Genomic DNA, 18,999 nt, shown 5'->3' with positions numbered 1-18,999 from the left:
TTAGGTCGGAAGGGACCTTGAAGACCATCTCGTTCCACCCCCCTGCCCTGGGCAGGGCCACCTCCCCCCAGCCCAGGTTGCTCCCAGCCCCGTCCAACCCGGCCTTGAACACCCCCAGGGATGGGGCAGCCACAGCTTCTCGGGGCACCCTGCGCCAGGGGCTCACCACCCGCACAGCCAAGAATTTCTTCCTAAGATCTCATCTCAATCTCCCGTCTGTCAGTGTCAAACCGTTCCTCCTTGTGCCATGGCTCCCCTCCCTGACCCAGAGTCCCTCCACAGCTCTCCTGGAGCCCCTTTAGGCACTGGAAGGGGCTCGGAGGTCTCCGTGGAGCCTTCTCTTCTCCAGGCTGACCCCCCCACCTCTCCCAGCCTGTCCTCCCAGCAGAGGGGCTCCAGCCCTCCCAGCATCTCCAGGGCCTCCTCTGGCCCCGCTCCACCAGCTCCATGTCTTTCCTATGTTGGAAAGAGAGCTGGACGCAGTACTCCAGGTGGGGTCACACCAGAGTAGAGTAAAGGGGCAAAACCCCCTCCCTCGCCCTGCTGGCCACACTTCTTCTGATGCAGCCATGCAATATACTGTACGATAAAGTCTCCGAGAGACTGAATTTGCACGACACAAAATAAGGTTTGAACAATGCCGTGGGGAGCTGCTGCAGAGCGTGCAAACCAGACCTTGGCGAAAAAGTCACTGTATTTTAAGAAGGGTTTGTTCTTTTTCTTTTAGGCTTTTCTTTCCTTTTCACCATCTATACATCAAAAACTCACAGCCAGGTCCGCAGCCATGCGTGCAGCAGCCGTCGCCACCCCGCAGAACTCGCAGAGAGCCACGCAGCCAGGTCCAGCCCTCGAACCCCGCACCGCGCCTGGCCGGGCTCCAGGATCAAGCCCAGGGTTTCTGATTTCTCTTGGCAGGAGGACTCGGGAGGCAACGTTTCAAAACGCTGACTGCACTCCAGCTGCAGGCTGAAAACTGCGCTGGAACACTACGTACAACTAGAATCGAGAGGAGGGTTTCTGGCTACTTGTGTAGGAGAATATTTGATAATATTACATATTTTTTTGAGAGGTACTATGCACAATCCAAAAATATATTAAATCTTTCCTTAGAGGGTTTTGTGGATTTTCTAATCTTGGGTAGGAGTTTGGATTAAGAAACAAGAAACTACCTCGTCCCTCCTTATAAAGGGGAAGGAGGCAAAGGACGGAAAACAGCGAGTGGTGGGACAAGAGGCAACAGCCTCAAGTTGCGCCAGGAGAGGTTTAGGATGGGTATTAGGACAAATTCTTTCCCCAAAAGGGTTGTGAAGCACTGGCAGAGGCTGCCCAGGGCAGTGGTGGAGTCGCCGTCCCTGGAGGGGTTTAACAGAGGGGCAGCCGTGGTGCTGAGGGACGTGGGTTGGTGGTGGGCTGGGCAGTGCTGGGCTGATGGTTGGACTCGATGATCTTAAAGGTCTTTTCTAACCCGAATGATTCTACGATTCTATAAATAGTTTCAAAGTCTCAGTCTGCTTTACACCAGGAACCCCTCCCTGATCATTAAAATATGCTGCTACAATGAGAAATTTTTAGAGAGTTTTGAATTGTTGGAGTTCTATTACTATTCTGAAACTATTTCACATGAGACCTCTTCAATTTCAAATAAAGAGGGCATTCTGTAGCACGGGCAGGTTGGACTTGGAACCAAAGCATCTCAGTTTTGTCCCATTTGTGCTTTGCACAGACACACAGAGACCAATTCTACTTTTGGGGACAGCGGCACAAGTGTTTTCTCCACCGAGCGTGTGCGACTGCTGTGCCGCAAGAGAATATGACTCACACTTCTGCAAAAGTAACGGCTGCAGTTAACTAACGGAGTAAAGGACTAGAAACACTTATTTCTGTGAAGTGCATAGATACAGCCGTAGCGGCGCTGGAAGCTATGAATCCACGAACGGAGCAACAGAGCCGAAGGCACAGACCTGGGGGAGACAACGCTTGTTGTCTTTGCGGACACGAGCAGGTCGTGCATAGGAAATAGCACGAAAAAAGACTCTGCGCTGGAAAAACAGACATTTAAAAGTGCAACAAATTTAGCTCCAATTCATCCAAAGGAACTTCGCTGCTGTTGAAACAGAGCTGCATCGCACTCGGGGGTTACACGACGCGGCGCTTCAATACACCCGTTGGTTTGCCCGTGCCGCGGGGGGACTGGTCCCGGGAGCCACGTCCCCGGCAGCGGCCCCAGCCCGGGTTTACCGCAGCCACCTTCAAGGTGAAACTGCGCGGCGCGTGGCGCGGTGCACGGCGCGGTGCTCAGCTCCCAGGCACGTGTAGACACGGCCACGGGGCAATGAAAAATTCCCATCGCTTCTTACCTCGTCTCTATTCTATTCTATTCAAGCGCTTGTTCGACTTCCCCGGGGAGCGCAGCTGGTCGGGTTCAGTCTCCAGCTTTGATGTCACCTCTGAGATCCCCCAATAAATTACCAAAAAACTCCAGCAAAAAGTGGGAAATTGTTACCTGTTATTTCTACTGTTAAATAAAAAAGAAAGTCTGTTGAAAGTCAAAGTGCCCTTTCAGTAAAGAAGAGAGGTCTAAGTTTCTGCTACTTATTCAGTTTCTCTTCTGAGCAGGGAACAAAAAAAAAAACCCCAAATAGGGGTAACTTGAATTTACGGACATGCAAAACAGTTCATTGTGAGATGAAAGAAACCTGAGAACGGAAACGCACTTGTGGCTGTCCCTGAACGGCACAGAACCAGACATAAAATTCCCTGCAGCTCTTGACCAGTCCCGTAAAATACCCGGATTATAGTATTGTTAAAATATTTCTAAAGAATTACTGCACTGTAATTAAACTAGTGTACACGACTGCAGTTTCGGGAAGGCACGAACACTTACTCTGCACAGACGTCTGTAAAATTGCAAGCACAAGACGACTGTCAGCGGTTCCTCGCTGTGCCGGGCTACTTTCTGACAGCGCACTTATAAGAAAAAATTAGGAATTGTTTAAAAATAGCCGCCAACACTTCTCCAATGAGAGCACCAAGGGCAAATACGTCCGTGGATATGCTGAGCCAACACTCTTTTTCCCCATAAAAATGGAACATAAGAACTGTAGTATTAAACGGGATCTCACCACCCTGTTCCCGTGCAAATCACGTGAGCAACTTTCAAGAAAATGTGCATGTATATATATTACAGATTAATTACTCCTTCACTGCCTTTGTTATTTTAAACAGCAGAAAATAGCCAATTCCTGTTCGCATACTATTCAAGAGGTTTTTTTTATTTGGGGAGTAGGAATGAGAAATGGGGTCCCTGCTTCCCTTTAAAACGTTGAGCCAAGTTTTCTATGTGCCTTTATGAAGCTTTTATATCTGTTTTTTAACTGGGACTAATTTTCCTTGTGCCACCGAGTAGTCAACCAGCCAAAAGCTGTCTTGATGCAGAGGAAGGCAGAAAAAATAATTACGGAATCACGGAATCTTCAGAGTTGGAAGGGACCTCTAGAGATCATCCAGCCCAACTCCCCTGCTAAAGCAGGACTGCCCGGAGCACATTACTCAGGACTGCTGAGTATAATGCATAACAATGCATAATCCAACAACAATTTAGATTAAAAAGGTATAATCCAAGAACAGAGCCCAGCCGTTTGCCAGCGGGGAGCGTTTCAGGCGTGTCGGCGGGATAAGGCGTCAGCCCCGAGCCCCGCTCCCCACCACCCCGCGCCCCGGCCAGGCTACTCCAAGACCTCATCCTTTTGCTCTGTCCTCTGGAAAACAGCAAATTTAGGTTATTTTAGTAGCAGGAATGATGGACAGACTATCCTATTTTCACAGGGCTTGTAGCGATTTAACAAATAGTTTCAGGCGTACGCTTCAGTGAGGGTGGAACAAACAAACGGAACAGGCTAAGAAGTTAAAAACCAATCGCAAACCTGAAAATATATACAGAGATTTGAGATTTTGCAAACAGAGGAGTAGAGGAAAATAAATCCCTGAGCGCTACAATAACACCTGGTGAAAATATACATAATGTATTGTTTCTGAGCAATTTTAAAATGAAGTCTTCACTTTTTTTTTTTTTTATGTAACAGCCAATTTATTTGTACGCAACATCTCTAACAAAAACATTAAAGAGCGTTCTTCAGCTGGCGGCTGTCTCGGCATGGGAACGGAACAGCAGCAACTGCTCAGAGACACCGACACAAACACGAGCTCGTTATTATGCCTATTTATTTCCAGTAAATTGCCATATGCGTATTACTTACCGTGACAAAACGTCATGGTAAACTCTGCTGTTTTCCACTAAAACGTCACCTGGGCACGAATGACCTCTCAATGCTAATTCTCATCGTCAACAAGGCATCAAGCGAGAGATTACTTCACAGTGACTTTGTTCCTGCCCTGTTCCGAACGACTAACGGGAGAGGGGGAGGGAGGCGTTGGGCAGCCACCCGCTCCCGGCCGGTCCGCGAGACGCCCCGCGCCGCCCCCCTGCCCGAGCCGGTCCCACCACCGCCGGCCAACAGCCGGAGAGAAATACAACCCGGCAGCAGGGTTGCACCACCGCTCCTCCCCAGCATCCCTCTCCCCGCAAACCGGTGCACAATAACAGGACTGCACTTCCAGCAGCATCCGGAGAAGTTAACTCTGCCGTGGCAATGGGCTGCGCTACCCTGGCGGCACGCGGGGACGCAGCGAACGCCTTCGCACTAACGCAATGATTGCAAATCCGGCAAACCTTTGCGGTCCTGGAGAACGCCGCTCCGGTCCTCCACTGAGCTGGCATCCCGAGGCGGCATCCCGCACGGCACAGCGCCGTCTCTACGGAAACGGAGCCGCCACGTGACCCAGCATCTCCTGGGCACAGCCGACAAAACGTCTTTAGGTTGGATGAGGCGGTCAAGGGTGAATTGTCCAGCTACAAAAGGACGGGGGATTTCTTTTTTTTTTAATTTTTTTTTTTGTAACGTGTGACCCGTTGGGCTGTGTGTGAAGGTGAGGGGCCGGACGTGCCCGTTACCCTGTCCGCCGCAGCAGCACGCCCACGCCGATGCAAAGTTTTTTAACAAACAAACGGCGCTTTACATTTCACTATGTTCTTCCCCCGGAATGAATGAATAGAAAAGCGCAAAACTTACCTCTCCAAAACACGACATTCACCCAGGGGAACACAAAGGCAGCGAGGGGGATGCCCCACGGCTGGCTCCGCGGCAGGGTCTGCCGTGGCTGCGGGGGGCGGCTGCCGGTGGGCAGCTACGGCACAGCCCCCCCGCACCAACGACCGCACGGAGCAGCTCCTCTCCTTTGTGAAATTCGGCATCCCTGGTTCTTTGCCATACGGGCATTTGTCATTTTGAAGTCTTCAGCGCATCAGGCTTCTTCCTATGCCAAGGGGACCCCAGGCTTCAGCAACACCAGTACACGTGAGAGCGGAACAGGCGCAGCGTCAGAACTGCGCTCTGCCCACGGACAGAGGCGCACGGAACAGCCCCGGCACCGCGTCCTCCACAGCGCCCGGGAGCAGCGGCAGCTTCAACGGGGGGAGGAAGGGAGAGAGCAGCAGAGACGGGACAGAAATAAAGACTGAACACAATATAAGCACAGATGTCACCAGTATGCACCCGCTAAAATCAAACTCCTGTACGTTTTGAGCAAGAAAAAAATTGATATAGAATTCATAAACCGTAAGTACAATAAAGATTATTCCACCGTGTAACCTGACCTCCTGCGTATAAGAACAAAACAGAATTAAATTTCACTCACTTACTCCAGCACTGAGCCTAGTTATCTAGGTTTGTCTAAAGCCCAATTTCAACAAGTTTAGATCTAAGGCATCAAAAAGTCACAACAACTGCCTTTGGCTGCTTATTCCATTACCATCTCGATCATAAAAAGTAGATTCTTAACTGAAATTGGTTTGGCTTCAGCATCAATTGCTTAAGCATTAAAAAAAAGTCTGAGCTCCTTTTCCAAGTATAAAAGGAATTATAACATGCACCATATTCTGTCCCAGAATAACAGCATCATTTTCAGAACCGTGGACACAAGTATTACAAGATGTGAAATTATTACTAAATAAATTTTGACAGTATCCCGTATCACGGTGACATAGCGCAGTACCTTGACAATATCGTACTGTCAAGGAACAGGCGAGAGCTGCTTACTAATGTGGTAAAAAGACCATTGCAAGATTGATGTACCATGTGAATAAAAAAGATTTAAAAAAAAACCAAAACAACAGAATTCTCATCCACCACTTGGATGTTCCTACTCATTTTGCTGGACGATATCATCATAACCTTCTACCAGCCTGAAATCAAGAAGAGATTCCTCTCAGCCAGCGCAAAAATGCACATGCCCACAGCCTACCAGGGAGACAAACAGAAAGAGTTGAGAATAAAGAAAAATTTTGTTCTGCCCCAGAGAACAAGGAAAGCTGCAGTCAAACCAAGTGTCTCACCCGCACCTTTCTACTCTCAGCTCTTCAGTTATAATAGAGCCCAAAATGCTTCAGGAAAATAAACGGAAGAGCGCAAAGCAGAGGGGCTGCGCGGACGCGGGTGCCCGGGGGAAGGCTGATACGGAGGGCGGTGGGGAGCTGCCCCGTGTCGGTCCAGGCAAATGCTCGGCCTCTGCGAAGCGGCAAAACCATTTGTGAACCAAAGGGCAGGAACCTGCCGTGCCCTCCAAGGAAAGCACGTAGATGCTGCAAGAATGCCTCCCCCAGCGGGGGCACAGCCCCTCATGTGCGGGGCCGGCTGGAGCCCAACCCGGTACGCACGCTGGGACCCGCTTCAGCCGCCCACTGCCCAGAAGATGTCAGAGAATCACAGAATGGTTCAGGTTAGAAGGGGCTTTGAAGACCATCCAGTGCCACCCCCCTGCCCTGGGCAGGGCCACCTCCCCCCAGCCCAGGTTGCTCCCAGCCCCGTCCAACCCGGCCTTGACCACCTCCAGGGATGGGGCAGCCACAGCTTCTCGGGGCACCCTGCGCCAGGGGCTCACCGCCTGCACAGGGAATTACCACCCTCAAAGTCCACAGGGCATCAGCCAACCTGAGCCTCCAGTGCAGAGACACCTGAAAACATTCTCGTCCTGAAGAAGCAATGACCAAGACAACTACAGAAAATACAGAATTTTCCTTCGCTGGGAAATGGAGGAAAACTCAACATAGCAGGTGCTGAATTCAAATGCGAAACCTAGTGGAATACCGAAGTCACGGAAAAGATGCATTTCAAACATGTTCAGCTTCACAGCCCTTTTATAAAAAAAGATGTAATCTGTCTTCTGCTAAACATCTTTACATTTCTTATATGTATATTTATGTAATTTTGGCAAAGAAATGCCTACAATGTGACAGAAGCAGACACCGTTCCTCAGCAGTGACAGAATGAGCATGGAAGTTAAAAATACACCATCGTATTCCAGCAAAATAAATTCATACCCAATGCTTATGCAGACCTTAGGAAAATACAGCCATTTTCAAAAAATACAAAAGGATAAAACCCACCGAATGCCTCGATGTGCAAGCATCTAATCAGTGGCGATAATTAAGATGAGGGCGGTGAGCCCCTGGCGCAGGGTGCCCCGAGAAGCTGTGGCTGCCCCATCCCTGGAGGTGTTCAAGGCCGGGTTGGACGGGGCTGGGAGCAACCTGGGCTGGGGGGAGGTGGCCCTGCCCAGGGCAGGGGGGTGGACTGGGTGGGCTTTAAGGTCCCTTCCAACCCAAACCGTTCTATGATTTGATGTGCTTTTCAGTGTCTCACATCACCTTCTTCAGGTCACGGTGGCATCAGCGCCAGTGGGGCAAAGCGGGTGCCGGCCTTACCGGGGCGGTGTGGTGTGGCACGCAGGTGGGACCCCTGGCAGAGCTCTGCTGCTGTCGGTGCTGGGCTGGCGCCTGCTGGAGGGAAGTGCCATGACCACGGCCCGTGGGGGACGTTGAGCTCTCAGCCTGATGGGTGCAAGCCCACAGCTCCTTGCTCCGCGGGAGCATGGCCCCACGGCTGTCGCGGCTCACCACGGGGACCAGCAGGAACGTGGCCATGACGGATGGGGATGGGAATCACTTCCAGTACAAAAGTTTGGAGAAAAGAAGAAAGCGTGTAACAAACTCGTGAATTTGTACCACACAGACTCACCCACGCATGTGTGCGTGCGCACACAGACACGCAACAGCGCAGCGAGAAAACCTCTGAGCACCCAATGCAGAAAGGAAAAGTTTCTCGTGGCTCCTCCTGACTGCGACCCGTAGCGAGGGGAGGCACACGCACACCTCCAGGCCTTACTGCTCCCCTTTTCTCACACTGCTCCCGCCTCAGATGAGAGGGAAAGCTCTCTCAGATATCCAGTTTATCTTTTTCTCATCCATTAAGCACAGAAAGGCAACAGGTTGTTCTCTCTCCTGTTCCTGGTAATCAAAGAGGATTTGACTCCCTCTCTGGGCAGCTGTGCCAGTGCTCTGCCACCCTCAAAGGGAAGAAGTTCCTCCTCAGTTTTAGATGGAACTTCCTATGTTCCAGTTTGTGCCCATTGCCTCTTGTCCTGTCACTGGGCACCACTGAAAAGAGCCTGGGTCCATCCTCTTGCCACCCGCCCTTTAGATATTGATCAGCATTGATGGGATCCCCTCTCAGCCTTCTCCTCTCCAGGCTGAACAGCCCCGGGGCTCTCAGCCGCTCCTCACCAGAGAGATGCTCCAGTCCCTGAGCACCTCCGCAGCCTCCGCTGGACCCTCTCCAGCAGTTCCCTGTCCTTCTCGACCCAGGGAGCCCCGAACTGGGCACAGTGCTCCAGATGTGGCCTCACCGGGGCAGAGCAGAGCAGAGGGGGAGGATGACCTCCCTCGCCCTGCTGGCCACACTCTGCTTGATGCCCCCCAGGATGCCATTGCCCTTCTTGGCCACCAGGGCACATTGCTGGCTCGTGGCCATCCTGTTGGCCACCAGGACTCCCAGGTCCCTCTCTGCAGAGCTGCTCTCCAGCAGGACATCCCCCAGCCTGTACTGGTGCAGGACCCTACACTTGCCCTTGATGAACTTCACGAGGTTCCTCTCCGCCCAGCTCTCCAGCCTGGCCAGGTCTCGCTGGATGGTGGCACAGCCTTATGGTGTCTCACCCGCTCCTTCCAGCGTCATGTCATCAGTCTCCTGGAGCAGCACCCACTTGATAAACTGTATTTTAATACTTTGGTGTAATATTATACTGTATTTTCATTAGGCCAAATGTAAAATTATACATCTCAGACATAAAAATGCAGAGTAGATTCAGAGAATAGTGCTCTGTTTCCAAAAGCACTGACTAAAGAAACCGATTATAGACCACAGCGGGCAGCAAAGGCAATTTGTTGGAAGCAGAGCTAATCTGATCCTTGAACATATATACACGGAAATGTATTAGTGTTTAGGCAGAGAAAGGAAAAACAAAACAAGGGCTGGAAACAGGACGTAGTTTTAGAGGGGGAAAAAGGAAATAAAGCACAAATACTCAACAGGAAGACAGACTGTCTGTTCAAACAAATGGCTATTCCAGAAATTGGGCATTTATAACCTCTGGAAATCAAGAGTGAGTGCCTTCACGGAGGGTAACCTTTCCCAAATACAAATTACTGGGCTCAGTAGAGGAGGAAGGCGGTGACATTTAATGATCAATGAGATACAGGAGGTCAGACCAGCTGATTTAACGTTTTCTGACCTTAACTTCTATGAAGAGTCACCTCTGATGTACGTTTGCAATAAATACTGGCAACCTAAGCATCTCGATTTTATTTAATACATTTAAGAAGCCGATGTGGATCAGCAGCCCTTCAGTCGCAGAGAAAGGATCTGTGTTTTCCTGGAGGTTTTGGAGGCCGCAAAGCTTTTACAGGAAGGTTTTCCAGCAAAGTGCAGAAAAGCTGTGATTTTGAATATTGCTAATGAGCGCAGTCTCCACTCCGCCCCAGAGCGCGGTGGTTTCGGCAGCAAAGCGTTCTGTAACGTTTCACAAGGCTCTTCTCCAGCAAACACCAGCCCCGCTGTGCCGGCTCTGCTGCCTTTGGGATCTGCTTCCGGACCCCGGTACTGGCCCTCCTCCGCCCGGAACACCGACCACTGACCTCTGCCTTCTGCTTCCCGAACCCGTTACACCGTTTGGTACATCAAAAGACCTTTCTTCCAGTCCCACGGAACTTCATTTCTCTAACAGCCTTTGACAAATTACCCCTTCAAAGGCTTTTTGAAAATCCGAATACATGAAATCCACTGGGTTCCATGGTCCATCCGTGGTCCTCCACAGAGGACTGTCACTGTCAAAGAAGTCCAGTCAGTGAGCGAGGCTGCATTGACTTGTCCGAGAGGGGCTGGAAACCCTAAGTAAACACAACTGTCATACAAAATTTAGTCTAAAATAGGGCAGGATGGGGGTCCTGAGGGCTTCCAAGCAGGAAACAATAGTGAAGCGTTTTGTTTTGTGCTGTGAGTTACTGCGGTGGGCACGTCCCGCAGCCATGTGCAGTTAATCAAAATGCAACACGACGTTATTTCTCGTGCTAGGAGTATTGGGTTTTGAGGGATTTCAAAGAGAGCAGTTTAAAAGGACGCCCATAGTGTTAGAGTAACGCACAAGTTCAGACCCTATCTTGCTAGCCAAGGATGACACGGTAGCCACAGCTGAAGGATGCCCAGGGACAGGGGCCACGATACTCGAGCTCCAGTGGCCAGCACCACCCAGGGGCACTCATGGAACGGTCGGGGTTGGAAGGGACCTTCTCTCCGTACTCCCTCCTGGGGAAAGAGCACGAGGGCAGCTCACAGGAACATCTCCTCCGAGCCACGTGAGCATCTCTGGTGTACTGTACCTCAGACAAGCAGGTCTCTGGGCAGCTCCAAACCTCAGAGCTTTTTGGCAACTGCAAGAAGAAAAGGTTTCCACCAAAAGCAGACTCACTAAATCAGCTAATAACATGTTAGCCCCACTGGTGAGCCCTGCAGAGGCGACAGGCAGCCTGGGCTAGGAAACAGGCAGTGTTGTAAGCGTAGCAGTTTTTGGTTTGCGCTGTAACCCACGTATTTTTCAAGCTTCTCAGTAGAGCTGTCCACAGCAGCAGCAGCAGAAGGGATATGATTTTTGACAGGTCACCGCTCCCTCCAGGGTTTTGAGCTGAAGTAATGACAGAGACCCAACTCATTGCTGCCTGAGAAAGTGTTCGTGGGGAAAAGAAGGGAACAGTCAATAGGTAGTTTAACAGTCAAACAAAATAAAACTTCTGGCCACGTGTATCTGTCCAGAAACATCTCTGTAGTCTGCGAATCGGTATTCTTACCATAACTCTCACAAAGATCTTACACAATTTTTTTTCATGTGCAAAGGCAAACCTTTTACACATTATTACTGCAAAAGATCCTGGGAGGAAACATATTCAGTGTCAAACCCGGATCTCTTCCCAAATGGGTCATACTGCTCTGGCAGAGAACAAAAAGGTCATTGTGGTTTCTCAGGGGAAGCAGGCGATGCCGAACCACGCTCCGTTTGAAACTCAGCAATTTCTGCGTTTCACAAAGAGTTACACCTACTGTCTTGGCCTTTTGAACTCAGGTAAATCTATGAAGTGTCATTTTGCTAGAAACAGGATCTAATTCACATTCTAACTTAATCACAGAATCACAGAATGGGTTGGGTGGGAACGGACCTGGAAGATCATCCAGTGCCACCCCCTGCCTTGGGCAGGGCCACCTCCCCCCAGCCCAGGTTGCTCCCAGCCCCGTCCAACCCGGCCTTGAATGCTTAATGTAAATAAAATAATGTGAGAGGGAAGAAGCCGCAGCCCGTCCATAGGCGGTTTTCCCCATTTAGACCCCACCGCTACACCGCTCTTCCCCTGTATAGAGAAATTGTACTTTCTTAACAGGCAGGGCACGGCCGCACCGCACCATATACAATATATACATCATCTATGCTGGCTAGCATGCGTCAGCCACATCGTCTTCTACACGCCCCGCCGGCTGCAAACCCCCGAGCAGCCGGTGACATTGCTCGATCGGGGGGATGGCAAAGGCTCGCACGGGGACCTGTCTACAGAGCCACAGCCGGTCGGAGCGACACGGCTTGCCGGCTGAGCCGGGGCGAGCAGCACCGCTTCCCTGCGGGGGCAACCCGGCAGCTTGGGGGCTATGCCGCCCTTACGACGCCGGCCGTGGCTGACCCCAAGGGAGGCACAGTAACAGAAAACACCTCCTCATCCCATTTGCTCTTAAAGATGCATCTCCAGTCCTCTGACACTGATTTGAAGTACTCCATCCTCCTTTATCTCTCCGTGGCTTCATGTGTTTGTCACCTAGAGCGACTCGTAGCAGACAGACCCCCTTTCTGTGAGTCACCGGAGTGGGACGTACATTTCCTCTTCAGCTGTCACCGACCACGGCGTAACTCATTAGCACAAGGCCACCTTCACCGTCGTCACACTGAACTCCCCCAGGCTGCGAAGGGGAACGGCTGCGGAGGTGACACACGCCACGTTCTGCCGTGAAGACAGCGATTCCTCATGGCGCGGAGAGGGGAGCAGTCAGGGCAGCAGCGCCGAGTGCCACAGCCGAGCGTGACGCAGCCCATCTGTCACCGCGGCCGCCGGGAGCGACGGCGCTCAGCAGCAGCCCAAGGACGCCCCGGCACCGCGGTGCTTGCTGTAGGACGACGCTGGCAGCGGCAGCTTTTGCCGGCGTACTTATTTCAATTAGGAACGGTAATTTTTCACATGCTGTGGAACAGGGTTGTGTCACCGAAGGGATCCACCTCAGACAATCTTTTAAAATAACAGCTTTACCGGGAGTGGTGTGGTGTGTGCCTTTGATGGGCCCGGAGCCAGGGAAATGATCAAGTTATAACCTGAAATAACATCGCAGTGAAGGAAAACGCTAAGCGATTTCTCCCAGGAAAAGTAATCCATGTCAAATACAATCTCTGCTTTGTCAGATATAAAATAAAAAGAGTTTTTTAACGCCTATTATCTTTTTTCCATCATGTCGACTGTAATCCCTTAAAAAAGGGGGAGCCTTTGGAGCCTGCGGGTTCCAGCAATCGTATTCAGAAACCAGACACCTAAAAAAGAGCAGGATTCCCACAGAATTACTCTATGGCAGCCAGGAAGCTCCCACCTAGACACAGCTCACAACCTGGAGGAGGATGCATGAGAGAGATAAGGGGAAGAGCAGCAGAATGTACCGAAATAGCAGAATTTCCATTTTTATATTACTGACCCAGCACGGCTGCAGGGATTCAGGTGGGGGCAGGCAGAGGTAGTTTCAGAAACACTCACTTATTTTTGGAAATGTACGTAAAGCAAATCCGTAATTGCCCTATGGAACATGTGTACGGTGCTCTTTCAGGGGATTCTGTGAAATTCCTGACTCTGCGACTACATTACAATTTTTGTATGTGTTTTCATATGTCATAGAGCTGCAAGGAGACACTGCAACAATCGAGCTGCTCCCAAACACAGAATGTAACACTGACTGGAATTCTTATTTGATTTAAAAATACTCTCCTCTTGGTTTTAAAGTTTCAGTGGTGGAAATTCCACCACCACTTTCGATTTTGGTAATCTATTCTAACAATCATTTCCTGACATTCACTATTAAAAGCATGCTGCTTATTTTTATTCTGAATTTGCTGGGCTTCAACTTCTGGTCTGTGTCTTTTGTTAAGCCCGTCTGCTAAAGCTCCCTGGGATTATATTTAATTTCTCTAGGGTAGATATTTTTAGAAATGTCAAATCATTCCTTAACCTCCACGTGTTATACCGACGTTCCTCGAGCCTCCGGATGTGAAGCTATGCATCTCCCCCTGTCTGTTCCCAGTCCTTTCATCATTTTCACTGACCTTCTCAAACCCTTTGGTCTTTCAACACTTGTCGTGACGGGGGTGCTGTAACCACGGGGTTTTCTGCCCAGCACCCTGCCCCCACCAGGCACGAAGGGTACTACCGCTCTCCGATCCTGTTCACGTCCGTCCTGACCAAATCCCCCCGAAAACGCACATTCAGCCAATTGTACACCATGACCCCCCCCGATTATTTTTGAGTCATTCTGCCCACCGTACCGTCCTTCTCACCTTCCTCATTCCTCCAACATTCTTCCCATTTCCCTGTCTAGCCCACCAGCAGCGATTCCATACGTTTTCCTCCTGGTGATGAAAACCAACGTTAATAGCACAGGAGTGAGGTTTGATCTCCGCAGGACTCTGCTGGAAAAGCACCCTATTCAGTAACCTTCTTTTTGCCGTTATATTGAGGACAATGAGCTAATTTTTTTTTCCAATCTGCTGTATATGTGCCGTATTGATCATTGTTTTCTAAATTATTCAATGCTCATAATAAATGTGTTATTTTTGCAGCAACATCACTTTATTAATCAAAATTAATCTCATCAAAAAAGACACAAACTGAGTCTGACTACACCAAACTGCCAAAAGCCTATGCTTGGTTGGCGTGAGTTACCTCTTCAGTTACTCATCAACAAAATAGCTTATCTACTGCTCAATTATTTTATTCACCGTCAAAGTCGTGTCGGTAAACTAACATGTCAGAGATAGCCCTGCTTGACTTCGTTGCCTGCCCCTCCACCGCCTCGAAAAAAGAAATGAGATCATACGCATTTTCTTCCAGTGCTCTGGGAACTTTCCAGTGCTCCGAGACACACCAACAATCAGCAGCGAGTATCCAAATTAAGAAATTCTTTCGAAATGCGGTTTGGACTGTAAACATAGTCGGTGCAATTCAGCGTCCTCTTGGGTTATCTCTGGAAGGGGAACATCTCCCCATCGGCACATCGCACAGCTGCTGCCCCTCTGCCAAACCACAACCTGGAAACTATTTGCCAGTAACTTTTAAACCACTAGTTTACATTCTTTGCTACCAATCTTTGTCTTTTCTCCTACCCTTGACAAGTACAGCTGTTTTTTCTTCCCTTCCAAGCCTTGTTTTCCCCGGAGCATTTGGCCAAATATTCTTAAACTGTTCCTAGTTATTAATATTTTTACATTTGCATTGTTGACTCAGCTGAAGTCGATTTCTGCTTTGTGAGACGCTCCGCTCTAAAGCGTTTGTTAGATGCTGATGTGCACCTCATTTGCATGGAAAAACAAAATCAAGTCGTGATCACTGACACCTAAATAATGACTCATCGTGGCCCTAAGCAATTCCTCTTTCTAAGTTGAGTTCTATCAAACAATCTCCAGTGGCTATGTCACTTTTCACAAATAAAAACTGGGGGAGGGGGCGTTGTGTGCCTTTTTTTTTTATTTCAGTGGTATCACTTATACAGAAAACCCCAACGCTCTTATATTGCTTACATAAAAACCCCAGTAGGTCTATTTAGTCCTATGTTCATTTTATTTCCATGTGATTTAGTGTTTGATATAAATCACCTACTTACGTCAGTTTTGCACCAGACCGTTGCCGGTTGCTCCTGCAGCCGCCCGGGCAGTATTAGGCAGGGGTTCCCAAAACTTTGGCTTCTTAGGGCACAGGGTTTTTTTTGAATTAAAGCCGGCAGCGCAGAGCAGATGTCTCGGGGTTGTCCTGCTGCTGCCGAGAGCGGCTGGGCCGCAGTGCCTGTCACCGCAGAGGGTGCCGTGCCGTGCCGCGTCCCACTCCTCGCCATTGGCCCTGCCACCCTCCTGCCACCTCCTCCCAGCCCGCATCTCCCCGGCCGGTGCCCGGCGCTGCCGCGGCGGCACACAACTGCCTCTGGGATGAGGAAAACACCGCTGCCGCGTGCGGAAATCGAGGTGTCCTCTGTTACTCACGGGAAGGCAAAGCAAACCTGGAGGCACTTCTCCACCAGCACCTCCCACGGGTCACCTACACACCTACAGAAGTAAGCCACCCTCCACCCTTCCTCGTCTAGCTCAGGACGGAAACTTGTTTGATCCGTTAACAAATCAATGAGTCCCCGCAAAAGAAAGAAGTAATTCATCAAACTTGGTAACCTGTGTCAGGAAAGAAACTTTGGCTGGCAGGTTTGGGATCAGTTTCTGCGGCTTCCCTCCGCACGCCGCCACGGCTGTCATCGCTTTCATAGGCTGCACTCACGCAATTACATATTCTTTTAATTTTATAGAAGCATTACATCGTAAACTACTAATTTTCTCTTGTGAATATTAGTGCGTTTCAACATGGAAGCAGCACAGAGGAAAATCTAAAGAAAAATGTGAACGGATTCATGATCTGACAAGATCTGAAACACGAGGTGGTTTTCTGAGTCTGGGCAGCACCTTCCGACAGAAAGCCCAGATTCAAAGCGAAGTGACCAACGCCACAGCACATCCCAGCCAAGGCATGGAGATAACTGTGCACAATGCACAGCCTTGTCCTTGAGGGTGTGATAAGCCATCCGTTTAGGGGAGCCCAGACTTCAGCTCGCAATTCAACAGTAGCACAACAGACTTCTTTTGGTTTGTTTTTTTTTTTTTTTTTTTTTAATTTGAGGGCAATTTCACAGAGAAAATCAGAACAATTCTATTTCATCAAATCAGAGCAACTCCCCTGACTGCACAGGACTAAAGCAAGCATTATAAAAGTTGTTAAATATTTAGTGATGCAAGAAGTGGAAAAAAACAATCACAGAGCTAAGCAGAAATCGGTAAAGCTCCAAACTATGCCGTTAATGCATCTAGTGTTGCAACTACTCTTCCGTGCCAAGTTACGGGTCTTCTATGCTCTTCACAAAAGAAAGCCACACGAGTGTTTTGCCACACTACGATAAGCTGCACAGTTCTCACCTTTCCGACATTTTGGCAAGCTAGCCTCCAGCTTTTCCTTAACGACTGCCACAACTGTTAAAAGGAGCGCATAGAAGAGCGGGTCAATCAAAGCCACACGGCGGTAGGGAGGGCCGAGGCAGCACAGCCTAACATTGAGCCGCCCCAGGTTATAGGACATTCGGATTCGAACACCTTGGTTCTCCGGTCAGAAACTGTGACAGAGAAACGGTTCAAGAAGAACACGGCATTTATGACGTCAAAAGAAAACCAGAAAAGCATCAACTCCGCTCACTCTCAGAACCGCCAACTGCTCAATACTCACAAAAACGGCAGTCCTCCTGTTTACCTAAATTATATCCCTTCGCTCTGCTCCTTTCTCCTCACTCTTCTCTGGAGCACGCGCTTACGTTTAGATATACGGAAAGCCTGAGACTTTTCTCAAGACTCTGCAGGACATTACAGCAGATCTGTCTGGAGGCCCAGTTTATCATACCTATACAGCAACAGAATTCGTTTGGTTGGTTTTTTTTGTCTCAGGCTTTACTTTTGATGTGAAAAGTGGCAAATTGGGGAAGCAGACTGATTTCAAGTCCCTTCAAACCAACACCAGTAAAAAGGTATTTCATCAAAATCATTCCATCGGTTCGACACTGAGGTCGGAACGAAAGGGTTCCAATAACGCCATTGAGCAGAAAACCACAGCGAACCTCTCAGAGAGACAGACGGGAGCGTAAAGCCAACGCTCCCAGGCGGCGGCGGCAAGCTAAGCCCTGCTCCTGCTAATATTAGGCAACGTTAACTTGCAAGTAAATATGTTTAACATTGTTTTGTTTATGTCATTTTAATCTACAATAAATGAGAAAATAGAGTCCGATCCGATACGGTGAGGTGCAAGCGCCAAGACTGATCCGCGCTTTGAAACGCTAATAGATGCCCACAGTCAGGCCCGAGTCCCACTCTACGTAAACATATTCTGTACCTCTGTTCTTGTTAAAAAGGTATTCTTCACAAAACAGTATGTTGCAAATAATTTTTCAGACAAACACCTGTAACAGCTACAGCTTTGCAACTTTCCAGCTCTAATCGGAGGGCTCCTTTCTGCTAGCCAGTTCCAAAGCCCAGTACAGCCACAGACACTGCTGTGTACCACTGATTAAGTGAAAAATAGATTAAAACAGATACTCACACTATATGTGCAAGATCAAGTGGCTTTTCCGGCTGCTCGGGAAACACAGGGCGAGGCGGTTCTCTGCTCGGTACACAACCAAGGGATTTACTGATCGCGTGGCTCAGCTTCTTTGCAGGCGATTTCTGTTTTTGAAAAGAATGACAAAAGTGAGTTGACTCCTACGAAGAGCAGGGCTGTGTGTGCAATCAGGTAACAGAAGAGTAAGAAAATGCATAGTGCTGGAACATTCAGAAATATCCATTTACGCTATAGCAAACCTGAGAAATTAGTACAGAAACTATGTCAGTGAACAAGCTTTGTGGGGTGTTTTTGGTGCTATAGTATTGAAAAATGAAAGTAGTTTAACAAAAGTATATAAGATCAAGAAATAAACCATGTCTCGCGTTTCTAGCGGGGATCAAACCAAGGGGCAGTCATATGCAATGAAGGGATTCATCATAGAATCATAGAAGGGTTTACATTGGAAGGGACCTTAAAGCTCATCCAGTGCCCCCCCCTGCCCTGGGCAGGGCCACCTCCCCCCAGCCCAGGTTGCTCCCAGCCCTGTCCAACCCGGCCTTGAACACCTCCAGGGATGGGGCAGCCACAGCTTCTCGGGGATCACCTAGGGACGGCTGAAAGGCTGGTGACAAACGCAGCCAAACCCCCCAGGATGGACGGCCGGCCAGAGTCATGCGCTTAAAATGTCTTAAGACGTTATTACACCCACTGCGCTCGTGCCAGTGACGCGGGAGGCCACACAAGGCTTTTAGGAGAGCTCCGAAGGGACCTGGCGCTACTGGTTTTCTGATCTAACTCCTCAACAGCCCGTGTCTGTGTAACCTACCGGCGAGTTACTCCTATGTACATTTGTAATACTCCTGTAAGACATTCCAAAGCAGAATTAGGACCAACTCTCAAAGCACATTCAAATTAAAATTCAGATTAAGACTGATTTAAAGAGGAGGCAAGGCTACCCAGGGCAGGAGCTACACACATAGTTACAGTTAATATAAGTTAGTAACCAACAATTACTAATATTTACTAACAATGAAATAAACAATTAGTAATCAGTAAACCACTGAGAATCATCAACCGTGGGC

General features: G+C 49.3%; 1 protein-coding gene across 1 annotated transcript in view; it reads right to left on the bottom strand.

Moving 5' to 3' along the window:
* Positions 1-18,999, bottom strand: part of DTNB (dystrobrevin beta) — a 216,009-nt gene that overhangs the window by 127,155 nt on the left and 69,855 nt on the right. The window contains 1 exon segment of the mRNA XM_082481519.1: positions 17,915-18,039. Within this exon segment, the coding sequence (XP_082337645.1) occupies positions 17,915-18,039 (125 nt within the window).

This window comes from Vanellus vanellus, assembly GCF_965231255.1.
Source record: "Vanellus vanellus genome assembly, chromosome: 3".
Lineage (NCBI taxonomy): Eukaryota > Metazoa > Chordata > Aves > Charadriiformes > Charadriidae > Vanellus > Vanellus vanellus.
The sequence above is the reverse complement of the archived record's forward strand: the minus strand, read 5'-3'. Positions and strand labels throughout refer to the sequence as shown.